This window comes from Melitaea cinxia, chromosome 9, assembly GCF_905220565.1.
Source record: "Melitaea cinxia chromosome 9, ilMelCinx1.1, whole genome shotgun sequence".
Classification (NCBI taxonomy): Eukaryota; Metazoa; Arthropoda; class Insecta; order Lepidoptera; family Nymphalidae; genus Melitaea; species Melitaea cinxia.
In genome coordinates this window covers 7,917,624-7,934,776 of record NC_059402.1, presented here as the reverse complement: position 1 = coordinate 7,934,776, position 17,153 = coordinate 7,917,624, and the positions used below count along the sequence as shown (strand labels likewise).

Sequence of the window (17,153 nt, the reverse complement as noted above, 5' to 3'; positions counted from 1 at the left end):
ACAAGTGCGTACGTGATGAAATTTAATATTGTTTTGCCTTAGTAATTTGATGTTAATAACCTCAATCAATTTAAAATTAATTTATAATATTCTCACTACGCAAGCGAAACCAATTTGGGACGCGCTTGCAGACCATCAATTAACGAGACAGTAAACAACGAGCGGTTTTTACACACTCCAAACGATTAAGAATTTTGCGAGCCTACGAAAACGTCTCAAAGAATAACGAAAAGAGAACTCGTACGTTGACATCGCCGATATTTACTTGCAAAAATTGTAAGCTGTAAGTTGTGATAGCTAAAAAGGCACACAGACGGCGTCGCGGCGGCGGGTCGACGGCCGCGCTCAGAATAACCACTACCAGCAGCTATATTTGCAGCAGCGGCGCGGGCGCAGGGGGACATCAACGCGTGCCATTTCTGCACCAGCCCGGAGCATCTGAGTAATGTCATTGTAATGCTCTCGATATATCCCACTCACTAGATGCGAGCGGCAGACGAGCTGTCGACAACGTCGTCGAAGTCGACTGCCCCACGCCGCTAACAACGTTCGGCTCCTCTGTGTTCGTCGAAAGTGATTCATTGTTGCCACTCACTCCGTACAGGAGGAATTTTGCTTTAAAATTAATGGCGCATATATTTTCTCAGTTCATTATTGGAACATGTAATTGTGCATTACGAATTAGTGTCGCCAGAAATGATTATCCAGACCGAATGTAGGCAACTAGCGTCCATGTGTTGGTAATGATGAGAATCAGTCGCGGGAGTCGCCGTGCCCGTCCACTGTCATTTGTCATCGCCAGTTCCTGTCACTTCATATGTACGCATACTTTCTCACATCTGCAATTACCTTTTAAGTCGGGAATTTGCCGATTCGACAAAAACATGCAATGAAATGATAAACGATGACAATCAAGTGGCATTAACTGCAAAAATAGGTAATTCAATTATATATCTATTTAATGACTTTGAAATACGCATGTCATAATTTATTGACTTAATAATATATTTTTATTGGAATTTTTTTTATAAGGAGACTAAATTTCGGAGTATCAAATTACAATAGAAGAAGAGACCATTCAAAAATGGAATATTAATCGTTATCATCAAAAAATCATAAAGCTTATAGGTCGCACAGACAATTTCCACATGTGTGGATAGTTTTCGCAACAGATGGCCCGTGAGTCACCAACCTGTTGCGGCGGTGTATGAACGAACGAAATCAAGAAGATAGTAATAAATCATTATCTTCGTGACAATTTTAATAAATTTCAAATTAATTTCCAGTGCCACCCACCTCTTGTAATTCAAAGCTATGTCTTTTGTTAATGAATTGCAATTTGTTATCATTACTGATAACCAAATCGAATGTTGTCAAAATATTCTTGAACACAAAAGTTTCGTGATACAAGTTTATCTTTCCTTCTCGTGGACGTCAGTGGTCTGTCTATAAATATCTCAATATCGCTTCAAGTAAATTATGTTTATATGCACATAAACAGTCGTTAATACGTTGTAGTACCTATTTAACCCCGTTAAATGGTGTCTGTGTATAGGTTTTACTTTTTTTTTTTAAGAAAACATCGCTCTGTATCAGTAATGTTACTCCAAAGTGGCAATCGGCAAGATCGGCAACGCTGTACAAAAAAACTCAAAATATACTAAACGCGGAGTATCAATGTCAGTTATTGTCTAATGTTTCTGTGTTGAAAAACCTCCCACACCTCTAATCTGACAAGAAACTTTGGATCCATCATCTATATATAAATAAAATGAATGTTTGTCTATATGTCCTTAATAGAATCGTAAACTATGCATTTGATCATGTCATGATCTTCAGCAGTGTTGTGCATGAGCCCACAAAGGTTTCTGAGTTGGTACGACAAAAATAAATAAAAAAGCGTAGCAATGCAGGCAGGGTACAACTAGTTACTTATAAAATCATGCTGTGTCACTAACGTCTACGTTGGCATTATTTAACATTAGACTATTACAGTTAAACAAAAGATAAAGTAACTTTCCGTTAAACTCATAACATATATACTTTAGTTCAAATAAATACCAGCGTAAAAGTCGTCATCGTCAAAATGTGATTAATAAATCGCAGAATCTTCGTTAGCATTGTATTTTAAAATACTACTTTTTAAATCTACTATTTTCTTTTATTATATTTTTGTCCTTTTACGTTTAAAAATGAATAAAATATGACACTTATAGTATCGCGAGTAAAATAATTGTATTATGTAAGCGTAATTCTACTTAAAGTTAAACCTCTTAACATTTTAAGGGAACATTTTTAAGAGAAACCTTTGACATAGAATTTAAATGAAAGATAAGTAGGAGATTGAACATCGATGTACCGCTAGGGGAACGCTATGTTAACAAAAACAGAAGTGAAATCGGAATTTAACTAAAGTTCCGCCTCGAAGGACATTCTCGACTTAGGAACAAACAATGTCAGCTTGGAAAAGTATGACATCAGTCAATATTATTATATAGACTTAAAGTAAGAGTGACATCATCAATTTTAGAAATGGACTTAAATCGACATCATGACAAGCTTTGTGGTGTGTGTAGAAATGAATGTAGAGAGCATAACACTTAGCAAGGAACGATGTCGCCCATAAATTAATGCAGTTTTAATAAGCACTACGTAAATTACATTTTGTGAAATCGCTTTTAGCAAATACTACAATTTTTTTATACGCAATTTACATAATCTATTTAAAAAAAACCTTATAAGATAAAGATCTTACTTTCTTTTCGTATTTTAAGTAACGTTACGAATACTAATAACATTTAAGACGTGTTTTAAGCGAGTCGGTACCAGTAAAGTACTTATATACTTAATTGAAGTGTTTTATATTTTTTAAAGAAAATTTACATTTATTCTGAGCTACCAAAAATATACAATATATTTAGTGGATTATCATATATATCACTACATCAATTCAAGAGGAATTTAAGAGGCTATAAAAATGATACATGATAGTTTTACTGACACGCGAGAAAAGACTGTCTAAACTGATAATGTTTTAAATACTTTTTTAGCTCTGAATTATAATTAGTTGTATCTGTGCAAAAAAGTTTTTGTACAGTAAATAATACATATCTAGTCTTTAATAATATATCACACGAAATACGCACTTTATGTTCCTACTTTATAATGTAAATACCTCGTTAATAAAATATGTTTATTTTTAATTTTATTTCACATCTGTGATGCATAAATAATTTATACTAATATGCTCTAGTCTATACTAATATTTGTGTGTTTGATCGCGCCAGTCTGGATCTACTGGTTTAATTTTAAAAATTTTTCTTGCGTTAGAAAGTATTTTATCGAGGAAGCTAAAACATTAAGATGACTCAGAAGAAACAGTGACTATAAATAATTTAAATGAACAACTTAACGCAGGTGATATTATTTTTGATATCTAGAAATCTATAATACGTGAAGCAAAAACTTTTTACCCCTTTTTACGAAAATTGCACGGACGGAGGAGTTTGAAATTTCGCTCATTTATAGTTTTTATAGATAAGCAGTACAAAATGCTAATGTTTTTTGTTTTAAATATAGATAAAAAATACATAAAATCAATAAAAAACACTGCACACACTACCATGTATTTGACCCACACACGCATACATAATATGTATAAACTCTTATGTTTAACGTACAAATTTATAATTTAAATTAATTATGGTCTAATTTCGATCACTGGGCGACCACTAGTATATTATATATATCGACATATATATTTAGTGCTTGGTTCACATATCACAGATAAAAATTATAAGACTGGCTTTAAAAGTCAAACTTTTTCTATAAAATAAACCCACTCTTTGATTACATAAAGAAATTCTAGAAGTTGAGAGTCGAGATGATAGACGCAAAGGAAATACAGATAAACGTTCTCTACTCGTTGTTATAATAGCCTGGTCGGGATAATTAACTCGATCCAAACCGTTGTCGATCGTTATTAATATCGTGTATGTCACCGTCCATTGTCTTCAGCTTGTTACCACGCTGTTCTTTTGATATTGTTAAACGATCCGTAAAATTAGACTTAAAATTACGCAACGACTTAAATGAACATTGTAAAGCAGAAATGGTTTTAGATATACAAGCTCAGCACAGTGATACACACGCAAATTTTAACCGAATAGTTCAGAGTAGCGCTGCTAAATTTCCAAGTGCTAATTTTTGTTTTAAATTCATGTCGTGCTCAGTGAAAAACACATCGTGACGAAATCTACATGTCACAGGTGAAATTCTCAGAGACGAAGTACGTTTACTATTAGTAGTTACTGGTACATCAGTCAAACGGCAGCGGAACAAAATTGTAGATTACACTAGTAGGGTGGCAATTCAGCGTACAGTCCGTCTGATAATAAGCGGTTCCCGTGGCCTATAGATACTTGCGACACAAAGAGGATCATAAGTGCATTGGCGTCCCTACCCCTGCAGTCATCACAGCAGATCCCTTGAAGCTTAGACTACTCACTAAAAGACCACAACATTTGAGGCTAAATTTTTGAACACTATTTGAGGCTTGATTTTAAAATGCTGCACAAAATTGTGACGAAGACATAATTTGTAACTAATTAATAAAAAAGAGAAGATTCAAGGTACTTACAATTAATATCTCCTGGACAGGTCTTGCAGCATCTACCTGGTAGAAGTGTTGGCGTGTCGCAGGAAGGTTCTGGACACTCGTTTTTTATATTGCGGCAGTGGACCTTCGCAACGACCCGTCGTTTCTTTTGCACCTGAAAAAGATAACATACATGAAATGCCTTATGAAAATAAAATAACTATTTGTATTTTAATATCTTCATAATTTAAGTTCAGTTCAGTATTCCCAACGTTAAATTTTATTTTACATAATGTTATTATTGTATACTATTCTTTGAGTTATGGAGCGTTTTTTGTCTATAAGTTTCTCCAACTAAGTGTCAGCTTGTCGCCCAATTAAAGTTTGAAAATACGACCCTTAGGACCTAGTCAGATAGTTGATTAAACATTCAGACAAGCAAAATCATCTTCTTCTGCTCTATTATATTAAAATAATACATTTGTTGTTTCCAAATCGATAAAAACAGTGTAATCCTTATACTTACCGATATACACTCACATTTGATGCAGTACATCACACCGAAAGGCGGACCAAGGTCTGCAAACCACTTCGAACCAAGCTCTTTCGCTTGTTTCCCGAATTGACATTCTGTAACAAATACAAAAAAGTTTTTCTTTTATATGATTTAGCCTGTAACATTCCACTACTGGGCTTAGGCCTCTTTATAATATGAGAAGGATTGGATCGATATCAGTTATTTATGATAATAAGCGCGAACGAAGGCTTAACGTGCTCTCCGAGATATGGTGGAGAAACCCAAGGACAGACATTCAAAACCAGGAACAAATATTTGTACATATACAAATATCCATACCATGCGGGAATCGAACCCGCAAACCGTCGGTGTTTTAGGCGACTACTCGCACCACTGCACCAGAGCAGCACCTGCAGTCGTATTTTTAACCGACTTCCAAAAAAGGAGGAGGTTCTCAATTCGACTGTATTTTTTTTTTTTTTTTTTTTTTTTAATGTATGTTACATCAGAACTTTTGACCGGGTGGACCGATTTCGACAAAGTTTTTTTAATCGAAAGGTGGTGTGTGTCAATTGGTCCCATTTCAATTTATTTGAGATCTAACAACTACTTTTTGAGTTATATCTAATAACGCGTTTTTACTTGACGCTTTTTTCGTCGACCTACGTTGTATTATACTGCATAACTTTCTACTGGATGTACCGATTTTGATAATTCTTTTTTTGTTGGAAAGGGGATATCTTAAGTTTAGTACCGTGATAAGGAAACCAGGATCTGATGATGGGATCCTAGAGAAATCGAGGGAAACTCCTGAAAATCCGCAATAACTTTTTACTAGGTGTACCGATTTTGATAATTCTTTTTTTGTTGGAAAGAAGATATCCCTAGTTTAGTACCATTATAAGGAAACCAGGATTTGATGATGGGATCCCAGAAAAATCGAGGGAACTTCTTGAAAATCCGCAATAACTTTTTATTAGGTATACCGATTTTAATGATTTTTAATTTAATCGAAAGCCGTTTAAAAGCGTTTATCATGTGGTCACATTTAAATTTCATCGAGATCTGATAACTACTTTTTGAGTAATCTTTGATAATGCGTTGTTACTTGACTATTTTTTCGTCGATCTACGTTGTATTAGTCGTCGTTTTTTTTTCGTTTGCGAGCAAACACAATTATTTCATACTAATAAAATAACACTATGAGTACACACTTTCGATTTCCATTTACTATAATTCTTTAAATGTCTTGTAAAATTTCAATATAATTCAAATCTATAACAAGCAAGTTTTATAAATTTCACATTAAAAAAACTAAGTATTAACTATTAACACAGTGCACTGTTAAACCATTTATTCTTTTTGCTCCACTGTTTATCACATAAATTGTAATGTTTTAAAGTAAATAAATAATAATTTTTATCATTTTCTTGCAAAAGCGTTGATTAAAAGCGATATTATTTAATTTCACACATAGCTGGGGCATCATTAAAATAGAAAGTTAAAATACTTTGAATAGTTCAAACGTGTTTTGTCCTGTTTGTAAGTCTTTAACTAAATGTACATTACTGTTTTACCCTTTTACAGATTTACAGCGAACTATTCTAAAAGTTCTTCTTATTTCATCGCCTGTGTCTTGTACTATGTAGGAACATTTACTGTAGTGTCATTACCCTTTTTTTATTTATTTATTTATTAATAATTTAGTGCACGATACATTAAAGAATTGTACAAAAGGCGGGCTTAATGCCAAAAGCATTCTCTACCAGCCAAACCTTAGGACGTACAAGTGCAGACGTTTGTAGGTGTGCAAAATTGAGTATAAGTAAAATTCACATTAAGAAGAAAAAAAGGGAGGTGGCAATCGTTATATTTATATGTCTTATCAAATATCCCATTAAATATAATCAAACCGCTCTTAAAAATTACCTCGCAGCCGTTTCCCGATATAAAACGTCTAGCATTTTGTTATTTGTGAATCTGTAAACCAGCGGGGGGTATTCGGTAACAAACAACGTCGTAGCTGCTTTTAGTTATAACGGACACCTTCACCTGGCGGATTTATATCAGCAAAGCGAAATAGCTGGAAAGTTGCAACCTTTCCAATGTACCACAATGATAAATGTATCACGATTGTCGACAATTGTTTTAACAGTTGGAAATTTTATTAATTAATTTAAAGGCGCGGTCACGACTCAAAATGCCACTTGAAATTTTAATTAATTGCACGGCAATACGATAAATATCGCGAAGCTTATCTTTTATTTAACAGAAACCTTAGATTAGACTGCATGGCCTTAAACTTACAGTTGATCGTGTTCGCATAAAATCAAAATTATATTAACAAAACTATTTTTAAAAAATTCAAAAAGCAGATTGTGGGTATCTCATTTGTTAATGTGATAACATTTTCCCTCCTTACTAGTACAGTGACGTGACGAATATATCACACGTCTGCTTTGATAAAAACAACGCAACAGTTACGTTGTGTCGCGCCAAAACAATGATAATGTTTTCATTTGACATTTTTACGTCTACAGTGAGAAGAGAAACATTATTTCGGTTTTGATTTTTCACATCAAAAAGCATTTCAAGTTTTATATTCAGTTTAAAAAATTGTGATGTTTTCTAGGAATTAGCTTAGTATAATACGTTGTATTTTAATCTAATTATATACATTTCTTACATAAATGTCACGATTGTGTAACTTATTATTAATGGGCAAAGGTTAACGAAATATATCGATTAAATATAATTCATATTCATATTGATTGCTAAGCACGATTTAGACTAATATTCAATTTAATGAGGTAAAAGTCAATTTTTTTTTTTATTCTTTATTTATAAAGCCATACATCTTCTATATAAGATTAAGTCAGCGTCGAAACGGTTAATAATATTAATTGTTAATTAACTCGCTAATTATTTAATATAATGTTATAGTCGCTAGTATATTACATTTATAATGAAACATTTTAGTTCCAAATGGTTATTATGGCCAGAGGTCATGGTCTTAACTCAGATTATTCTGTGTTTTGGATTATTACTTCATTTTTTAATTATGGTCATGTTATTTCATATACAGTATTTACTTTGTTTTGAACAGATACAGTGACATATTATGGCGATGGTAAATCAATATAAACTTTAAACCTCGTCAAGATTTTCTCCTTGTCTATATCTATCGTATATATAAAATTCTCGTGTCACAATGTTAGTTACCATACTCATCCGAAACGGTTGGACCGATTTTTATGAATGGACCGATTTTGTGTGCATATCGGGTAGGTCTGAGAATCGGCCAACGTCTATTTTTCATACCCCTAAGTTATAAGTAGGGGGAGGGAATTAAGGGGGTTAATAATATATATGGTAAAACAACGTTTGCGGGGTCAGCTAGTCTTATATTTAAAATTCTCGTGTCACAATGTTAGTTAAAATACTCCTCCGAAACGGCTGGACCGATTTTTATGAAATTTTGTTTGCATATCGGGTAGGTCTGAAAATCGGCCAACGTCTATTTTTCCCGTAAGTTATAAGGAGGGGGGTTAAGGGGATTAATTACATATATGGCAAAACAACGTTTGCGGGGTCAGCTAGTATTATATGTTTGATAGGATGTATCAACAAAAACTCGCTATCTAAAATAGGCGTGACGAATGATTTTGAAAACCTCTTCCGTGATGTGGGTAGGTGCACATTTACTATTTACGAAAAAACCTTTATTTCGGTAATAAACTTAAGTTTAAGGAAGTTTAAAACAATTTTTCTAACATTTTTTTCAAATAGTGCGCCAAAAGGACTACATTTGTCATGGCGTCGGCTCTGACGTTACGCTTAGATAAACATGTTATTGTGTCTAAGAACAAAACGCACTGAAATGAAAACTCCGCTGAAATCATTCCTATCGTAATATCTGCAAACAGTTTGATCCTGGTTAACCTCGTTCACTATCTAAGGCAACTGGGGATCCAGGACGGTTCCCTCGCAGCCAGAATGCAGAAGGTAGTCTTACTCAACTCGACTAGGATTGTTCTTTAGTTTCTCAGCCTACAGCCCTAACCCCCGGTCGTTTGAACTCATACCGGGGCGTTATCCTCTACCCGCTTGTATTTATATATGTAAGTATATGTAAATTTATTATATTTATCTATTATATATGAAACGGATGAAGTGACATCCAGCATAATAATAAAAATAATGCAATAATAGTCTAGAAATATAAAGAGAACTTCTTAGCTGAGCCCACCAAAAATCCTTTATAATAAGAACTAGTCATTTATATGCCGCCGTTGAGAGGACATCAGTCTAAAAATAAAAGTGCTGATTATGGCGTTGAAAGGTAGAAAACAAGCGAGTAAGCGTTGAAAACTTTAGCTCTTTAATCTCGGTAAAATGAGACTACCTCAATGAAACATCTATTCGGCCACACTATGATTGATTACTTATTTCCAAAACGTATTTAGTTCGATTCATAAGGAATGGTATTATATCTTTATTAAATACTAAAGTTCAGCATAGTATACACGTCTATCTGAAATAATAATAACCGTAAATGCAATTGAAAATTTGTATTTTACATGGCAAACCTTGATAGGGTCGAATGATAATATCATATATCCAGTTTTTGAGAGTTAACATGAACGGCTCACACTATTGATTCGGCGTAAATAGATCATTATCAGATGGCTTAGGTCGATAAGGTGGCCCGGCCTCTATAAATAGACGTCACTGTTATCGCCTTCTCGTAACTATTTAATTAACCTCACTCCACGAGTGCACCGATAGCGGTCGAGACATGTTGCGTGAGAACATATTGATTTTAATGTCAATACGGCTTCTACTGTTTTCTATTCATATATTTCTTTCGCTACTGCTCGGTATCAGCGTCATTAATACTAGGATGGAGGGAGACCCGGATAAGGATGCGACAATCACGAGTCGCATTCATCAGATGATAAACACTGACTAAGTAATCGTGGCAACTAAACGTCTCTATCTGCATAAACTATTATTATTTTTTATAATATAATAAAAATAAAAATAAGTGTGTTTCTTGATGTTAACAAATCATAGTTATGTATCTCTTCCAGTCGATACAAGCATAACAAACGATAAATCAAACCGTAAAGTTACGTAGGGAAGGCAGTCAACATATTATATCAGTTAATACCTGTAAAAATATTATCCCCGAGATGATTTAAGCATATAAACTAAAGCGAGACGTCGCGTAACCTTCTCCCATATTCTCGGAAACGTTGGCGCTGAGCCAGTAACGGCTCGCCAGGGAAATGAAGTATTGGCGACGCCCGTCTTATGCTGGTCTCACGATCTGTTTATGGAAATTTGTACCCTATATACATACATTTGTTTATTTTGGATATACTAAATATCTATAAATTTGTCAGGATTCTCGTGAAAATACTCGAATAATCTAGCGAATTTAATGCTAGAAATGAAATTTTACTGTGACACTTAAAGCATAACACACTTGCGTAAAAGTTCACAATATCATAATATTATTTATTTTCTTGGGAAATAATTGATGCACTATTGTGTACAGTATAAGGTAGTAAACATTTGAGAAATTTGAAGCGCGGAATGCACGGCCGTGGCCTCACGGTTACCACTCCATTGTAATATCATAGATCACGATAAGTATGACATACATGTCAAACGGGCAAAGGTATACGGCCGGCTCATTGAAACGTGCTCAAGTCGCTTCAATAAATCCTCAACATAAAAGGGTTGAAATAGGCGTAGGTACGCCGTATTTCAGCGAGCGTAGGCAGAGCATAAATTGTTTGCCGTGAATTAGCCGTAAGATGTGTAGGTAAATTAATATGGAGTGCGTCAAAGTAAGTGCGACCATCGTTTGAAACGAACTTCTACAACACTTAGCAAAACATAAATGTATAGGTAGTTATAATACAAGTATAAGATGTGTTATATTAAGAATTTTTTAAAGGTTATCATGACATTACCAATTAGCATTTACGTTCATTTTAACATATAATTGAAGCAAAAACAGGTTGGTGTTATGAGCTTTGTCATATTAGTAATAGCATTACACCTTTTATTTCAATTTTAGGACATATTTTTAGAAACCATAATTATAATATATACTGGAAGAGATATTATATATATAATATCTCTTGTGTAACCCAGCAACATCTTGTGTGTGTAAGGACAAACTTTATCAGATTACAACTAGTAAATAAAAAATTGATAGATATTAATATAAGTTTCTGATAGTCCCTAGAATTTAATACCCAAAAAAAAATTCATACGTAGATTAACACTTTTAAGCGCCTAGTCATCCGACTTTTTTTGTACTTATTTGTAAACACTTATTAAAAATTCTATTCGGTCGATCAACTGTGACACTAATCGTCGCCATGGTTGATTAATCGATGCGCAACAATAATTCTTATGAGCTGCCGCGATCGACACCTGTTGCTGATATTTGATACTCTCTGCTTTACATAATACGCGTGGCCGCAGACGTCCAACACCTGAGGCCAACACTATCCTGCTACTGACATATCAAACTAATACGATCAAACCGAACCTTTTTTGGACATTTTTTTTTGTATTACAAATATCATCGTACTAATTCTAATATAACACAAATGATCTAAATAAATCGCTTTAGCAAAAAACCACCTACAAAATATTTCAGGAATATAATAACCATGATAATATAATATAGGTACAACTTTATATTTATTATATATATGTTATAAGAAAACATCAAAGAATTTTTACAAAATCTGAAGAAACCTAATCATAATTGTTTATGGTCTAACGGCATCAATGTTATTATAGGAAGCTAACAGATATCGAAAACGAAACATTAAATCTTATACTCGTAGTATGTAATCAAATGAATCGTACAAAACGAAGCCATTAATTGCCAATGTTAGTTGATACTGCGCGCACGATAATGCCTCTCGGGTTCGCGTGCACTGTTCGTCTCGATTCGATTAATATGAACACAGCAGAATAGTCGCCTCACTAACTCGGTCCGATCAAGGACTAATGACAGTGGCCGCATAGCATGATATTATGTATATTAAATATGATATTGTTTTTTACTATCTAAATCTATGTTCTTTTTATTACACTAAAACGACCACAAATGTTAATAAAATTGAACCTAATCTTGTAAGCACAGTTTGGAACTTTTTATATATTTGCGAGATAATGTCTCAGTGTATCAAAATATTGGAAATGGTATAATCTGCCGAAACAAATTGTATGTCAAATTTGACCACCTTAATTTCCTCTTTGAATCCAGTTTGCTATGACGTCATCACGTCTATTTACGTGCAGGTATATCATGTATGAATGTACTTCTTTAAGAGTATTTGTTAGCCATAAATTCTAAGATTTTTAATAGAATTCTGTATATCAAAAGAAAAAATTCTTCTAGTGTCTACCTAATATTTCATTAAAGTTTAAATCATTATCTTTTTGATATATTTTACTGTAACACTTATAACGTTCCATAAAGATTCTTATGAAGAAACGAGTCAATGAGATAAGAGTATAGGAGTAGAGTAGTAGGCTTATCCATTCACCAAGAGTATAATACCACTCATAAAACTATTCCTTGTTTTTTATTTATTTATTAAAAGCTTTCAACTTATTTTTAAATAACAGAAATGTAAAAATTAAAATAATACTGAGGTATTATCTATAAAACATATTATATGTGTGAGTCTATTGGTTTTATAGATGTAAAAAAGTTTCATGATACTGGTAAATTAATTAATTAATTAATTAATTAATAATTAAATTGTATCTACTTTATATTATTTTTATATATAATTATGTAATCTTACCCAGGTAATCTCAACAATATACTGATCTTTTTAATTTTTTTTTTAATAATCACATGGTTCTAGTATTGCCATTTTATATCATTTCATATTTAGGAAAATTAATTACACATTTTAATAAGAACTAAGCAACTATGTCGATATGGGAACAAAATACGCCAGGCAAGGTTGACGACATTGCATTCGCGCCTTCCTGTCTCTTCTACTAAGTTTTCGTTGCCGCTAATGGCATCCCACTGACCTTTCTCGCACCCAAGTTGAGTTATAACTGGAAATATGCTTTAATTTAATTTAATTAGTTTATGCATTCTATTAAGTGAAATTAAACAGCAATTAAAACAGCTATCACGCTCGTAAACGCATCGCCGGCGGCGCGGAGACCTAGCATAATAAATTTGTATCTGTATCAATAGTCTCGTTTCCTTCAATTTTTATTTATTGTTGTGGACTTCATTGACTGAGCCCGGCGCCTGCTTGACGCAATTGTGACTGGTTCTTCTCGTTTCATATGCCTATAATTCAACAAATATATGTTTATTTCCAGTATAGTCTGATTAAAATGCAAAAAGGCGATACGACCGCTGTTTACATTCTCGAACTAATTGGGTGTTGATCAAAAGCATTATGATAAATCATTTTTCTTCTTTATTAATATTTTTTAATATGTACCGTGGCTTTTATTTCTATAAAAATCTATGATAGGCGTTTGTTTAAACATCTTTACGAGGTGAAGACAGCTTCAAAGACGGCAAATACCTTATTGGGACGAATTCATGGTTAAAAGTGTGGGTAGACGAATAACGGTGTTACATCGTGGTTTTTTTTTATGTTTATATCCAACTTTTTTATATTTTAAGGAAAATCGTTTCATGGCCTAATCGATTATTAGTCTGATATCATAATATCCAGTAGCAGACAGTGGACAGCTGCCAACTCGCTAAACAAAAATATCGTATAATTTATTGAGTATCATTCTACGAATGCTTTTAGAATGAGCGTTCGTACAGTTGCACCTCATAAAAACAAACTTAAAAAATATTTTCGCAAATATGAGTCGCCATCAAGGTACAAATGGAGACAGTGCATACTCTGTGTATTAATAATATTGATGTTTATTTCAGTCTAGTTTCTTTGAAAAATACAGCTCATTATAACGTCTGAACACGTCTCGTGAAAGTGCTCAGACACAATTTAGTTCAATCTAGATATTTGCCTTCATAATTATTTTTATGAGACCTGAGATCCTAACAATAACATAATCAAAAGATGATGTAAGCTTTCCCTATAGCGGAATGTCTTTCGCTAGGCAAATTTTGGACCACGAAGAAATTATATCACAAAAGATCTTAGTTTGACCCCAGTATCTGTAGGCACATCGTTAATTTTTCTTTCTGAAGAAAATACGACAGTATACACTTATTGATCACAATATATCGTTACTCAACTGCTGGATAATAGTATTTTATGCAACTTACGTGTAACTTAGTTAATAAACAGTATTCGTATTTTTTTTTTTTTTTCTATAAGGATTGGAGGAATTGGAGTGTCTCTTTGTAATATTCACATAACCGTTTTTTACGGCCGGACCGATTTTGACGTGACTTTCACTGACAAATAGCTGATGTAATAAGGAGTAACTTAAGCTAATTTCATTTTTGAAATATTTTTGTTTTGTAACTCTGCGAGCTGAATAATATTTTTTTACAATTCGACGCGTACGAAGTCGCGGGCACAGCTAGTGTTAAATAAAATAAAAAAGAATGACATGTAGGTAAGAAATAAATAAATAAATTTAACATACAAAAAAGGTCGTCTGAAGAAGAAGAGATAACATAAAATATACGCAACTCTGGGCAGGAATCGAACCCACAACGCTGGAAAGTAGACAAGGTAGCCGGGCTACTGCCAACTGCGTTAACGGGACATGTAATTAAGAATATTTAATATATCTATCTAGAATTTAGAAATGAATATGCAGTCTACAAATAAGTAACAAAAATGTGGACTCATTCAAATACGAGTCAATTGTACTTATCAAATTTTGCTTGTTTTTACGTACTTGTCTAAATATATTAGCTAAGAATTAAGATACTCATACAGCAAAAAGTGAAAATAAAAATGTACATGTATAAAGCATTATTAGTAAACGCTTTGCGGTTTAACACATATCAAAAGACTCCTCTGTTATAGAACAGAGCTATCAATCAAAAGACAAGAATGCAAATTTTAATTGTGTTCGGGCCGGGTCGATGTCGCGCGATATTATGATCGCAATTTATTTGCGCGACGACGCGGCTCGGGGCGGGGCGCAATGCACGCACTGCACTGGGGAGGGAGATAACCGCCAATTATGAATAAACTAGCTTTACTACTATGTTAATAAGACTTGAGATTTTTCCTCAGCGATTTCACTAAGCGAGAACACTCATTAATGGTTTTGAGTCTCCGTTATCGTACCTAGTAGAAAGCCTTTCGAGATAACCTATACCTACAGCCGAGAGACACTAAGCCGTTACGTTTATATTAATAACACTTAAATAGTATATTTTATTTCATTACCAATGCTTAAGCGCGAATTAGAAGTAGGTTTATGTGAATGTAGGATGCTGTCGGTAATAACGTCTGTATGTCGTGTATGGAAACGTAACAGTTGTATTTACGATGATACTAGGAAATATACGTATGGTACTTATGTAATTTATCTAACTCCCACTAGAACTTATGTAAAATAAATAAATTTGTAAGTTTCTTGTGTACTATGTCTTCAATTTCTACATAATAGCAGTTGACAAATGATAACTTGGGTATTTAATGTCGCTAGTAAGGTTTTCAATGTGGCCCGATGGGGCGAACGAAACGTGCAGCGACGGACGTGAGCACGGCCTCATTTCTTAGGCTAAATATAATTTCACTTGATCATTTAATTATATGGAGATTAATGGGCGAGCAGAGATGCCAAAATTTACGTTAGTAAAGTATATAATATTGCGTGAAACATTTACTATTGGGGCGTCGGCGTCGCGGCGTCTTAGAATCGCCTGAAACTTTGTTTATGTTGTGGCAGTGGGCGGTTCTTAGCTCCTAACAAAAAATAAGACTGCTATAAGTCTGATGCATGTATTTGTATATCCGTCTACGACTTCGTATCTTTTTTAAACGATTTTGATCCAGTTTTTGATTTTTAAAGTATCCTGGTCTTAGCTATATTTCAATAAAATCTATCGTACGTTTTATAGATCATCGGTTATTTTCGAGGCTTTGAAGATACTGTATATCTTCCACATGTTAAATTAGTTGCAATATGTTATACAGTTACATCAATAATGTTGTAATATCCCAGTATTGTATTGTGTTGTTGTATATATATTACAACAAAGTAAATCATATTTATTTATTTATTTATTTATTCTTAATTTACACCAAAATACAGACAGATATAAAAAAAGGTATTGTACAAGATGTATATATATAGTCCTCCTCATCGATTTCGATGACGGCGACCCAGGGAGTCATGACTAATTTCTCTGATGGGCCCTAATATGGCTCGCTAATCCACTTTAGTTTTAAATGTCCTAGAACAAGTGCGGCAGTAAAGCTGACCCGCAAAGTTGTATTACAACCACAAACAAGATGAACCTTACAAGATGTACAAAGGCGATCTTATGGCTAAATAGCGATTTCTTCCAGATAACCTTTGGGTACTGGACACGATACAGTAGAAGCGGTTAGAAGTGTGCACATATTAAGGAGGAAAAATCGATAATAAATAACGTTAAACATATTGTTTACATGTTTAATACTAAAAATACGAGGCATTATCAGACAAACGTAGATATAAACATTCATATTTGGGTTCTTTGTAATAGCTTTTAATCTGATGATATACGAAATAAAATGACAACAGCTCGATAAGAGGTTCTAAGTTTTGTATAGTCCTTGTTCTTGTGTTATACAGGGCAGTGTCGTTTGTATTTATTGACAGTTAATTAAAGAATAAATCAAAGAACGAATGAGCAAATTAATATAGACAGCTTTATATGGTGTGAAGGCACATGCAATATTACATTCACAATATCGTATCGTTTATCGTGTAATGTCCTAAATGTAAATATATAAGTGTGATCGCATGGTTTTGGTTGTAGAGAGTCTTGTTGTACAGCATAAAATTGTAACTCTGTAAATCCTGCGTATTTTA

At 33.5% G+C, this 17,153-nt stretch overlaps 1 protein-coding gene across 1 annotated transcript in view; it reads right to left on the bottom strand.

The window, feature by feature from the left end:
* The window catches only part of LOC123656617 (dorsal-ventral patterning protein Sog), a 94,129-nt gene that overhangs the window by 35,104 nt on the left and 41,872 nt on the right, over nt 1-17,153 (bottom strand). Inside the window, exons 2-4 of the mRNA XM_045592284.1 lie at nt 5,124-5,227; nt 4,640-4,772; nt 481-615 (exon numbers count right to left, since the gene is read on the bottom strand). Coding sequence (XP_045448240.1) covers nt 481-615; nt 4,640-4,772; nt 5,124-5,227 — 372 coding nt within the window. The remainder of the gene's footprint in view (nt 1-480; nt 616-4,639; nt 4,773-5,123; nt 5,228-17,153) is intronic.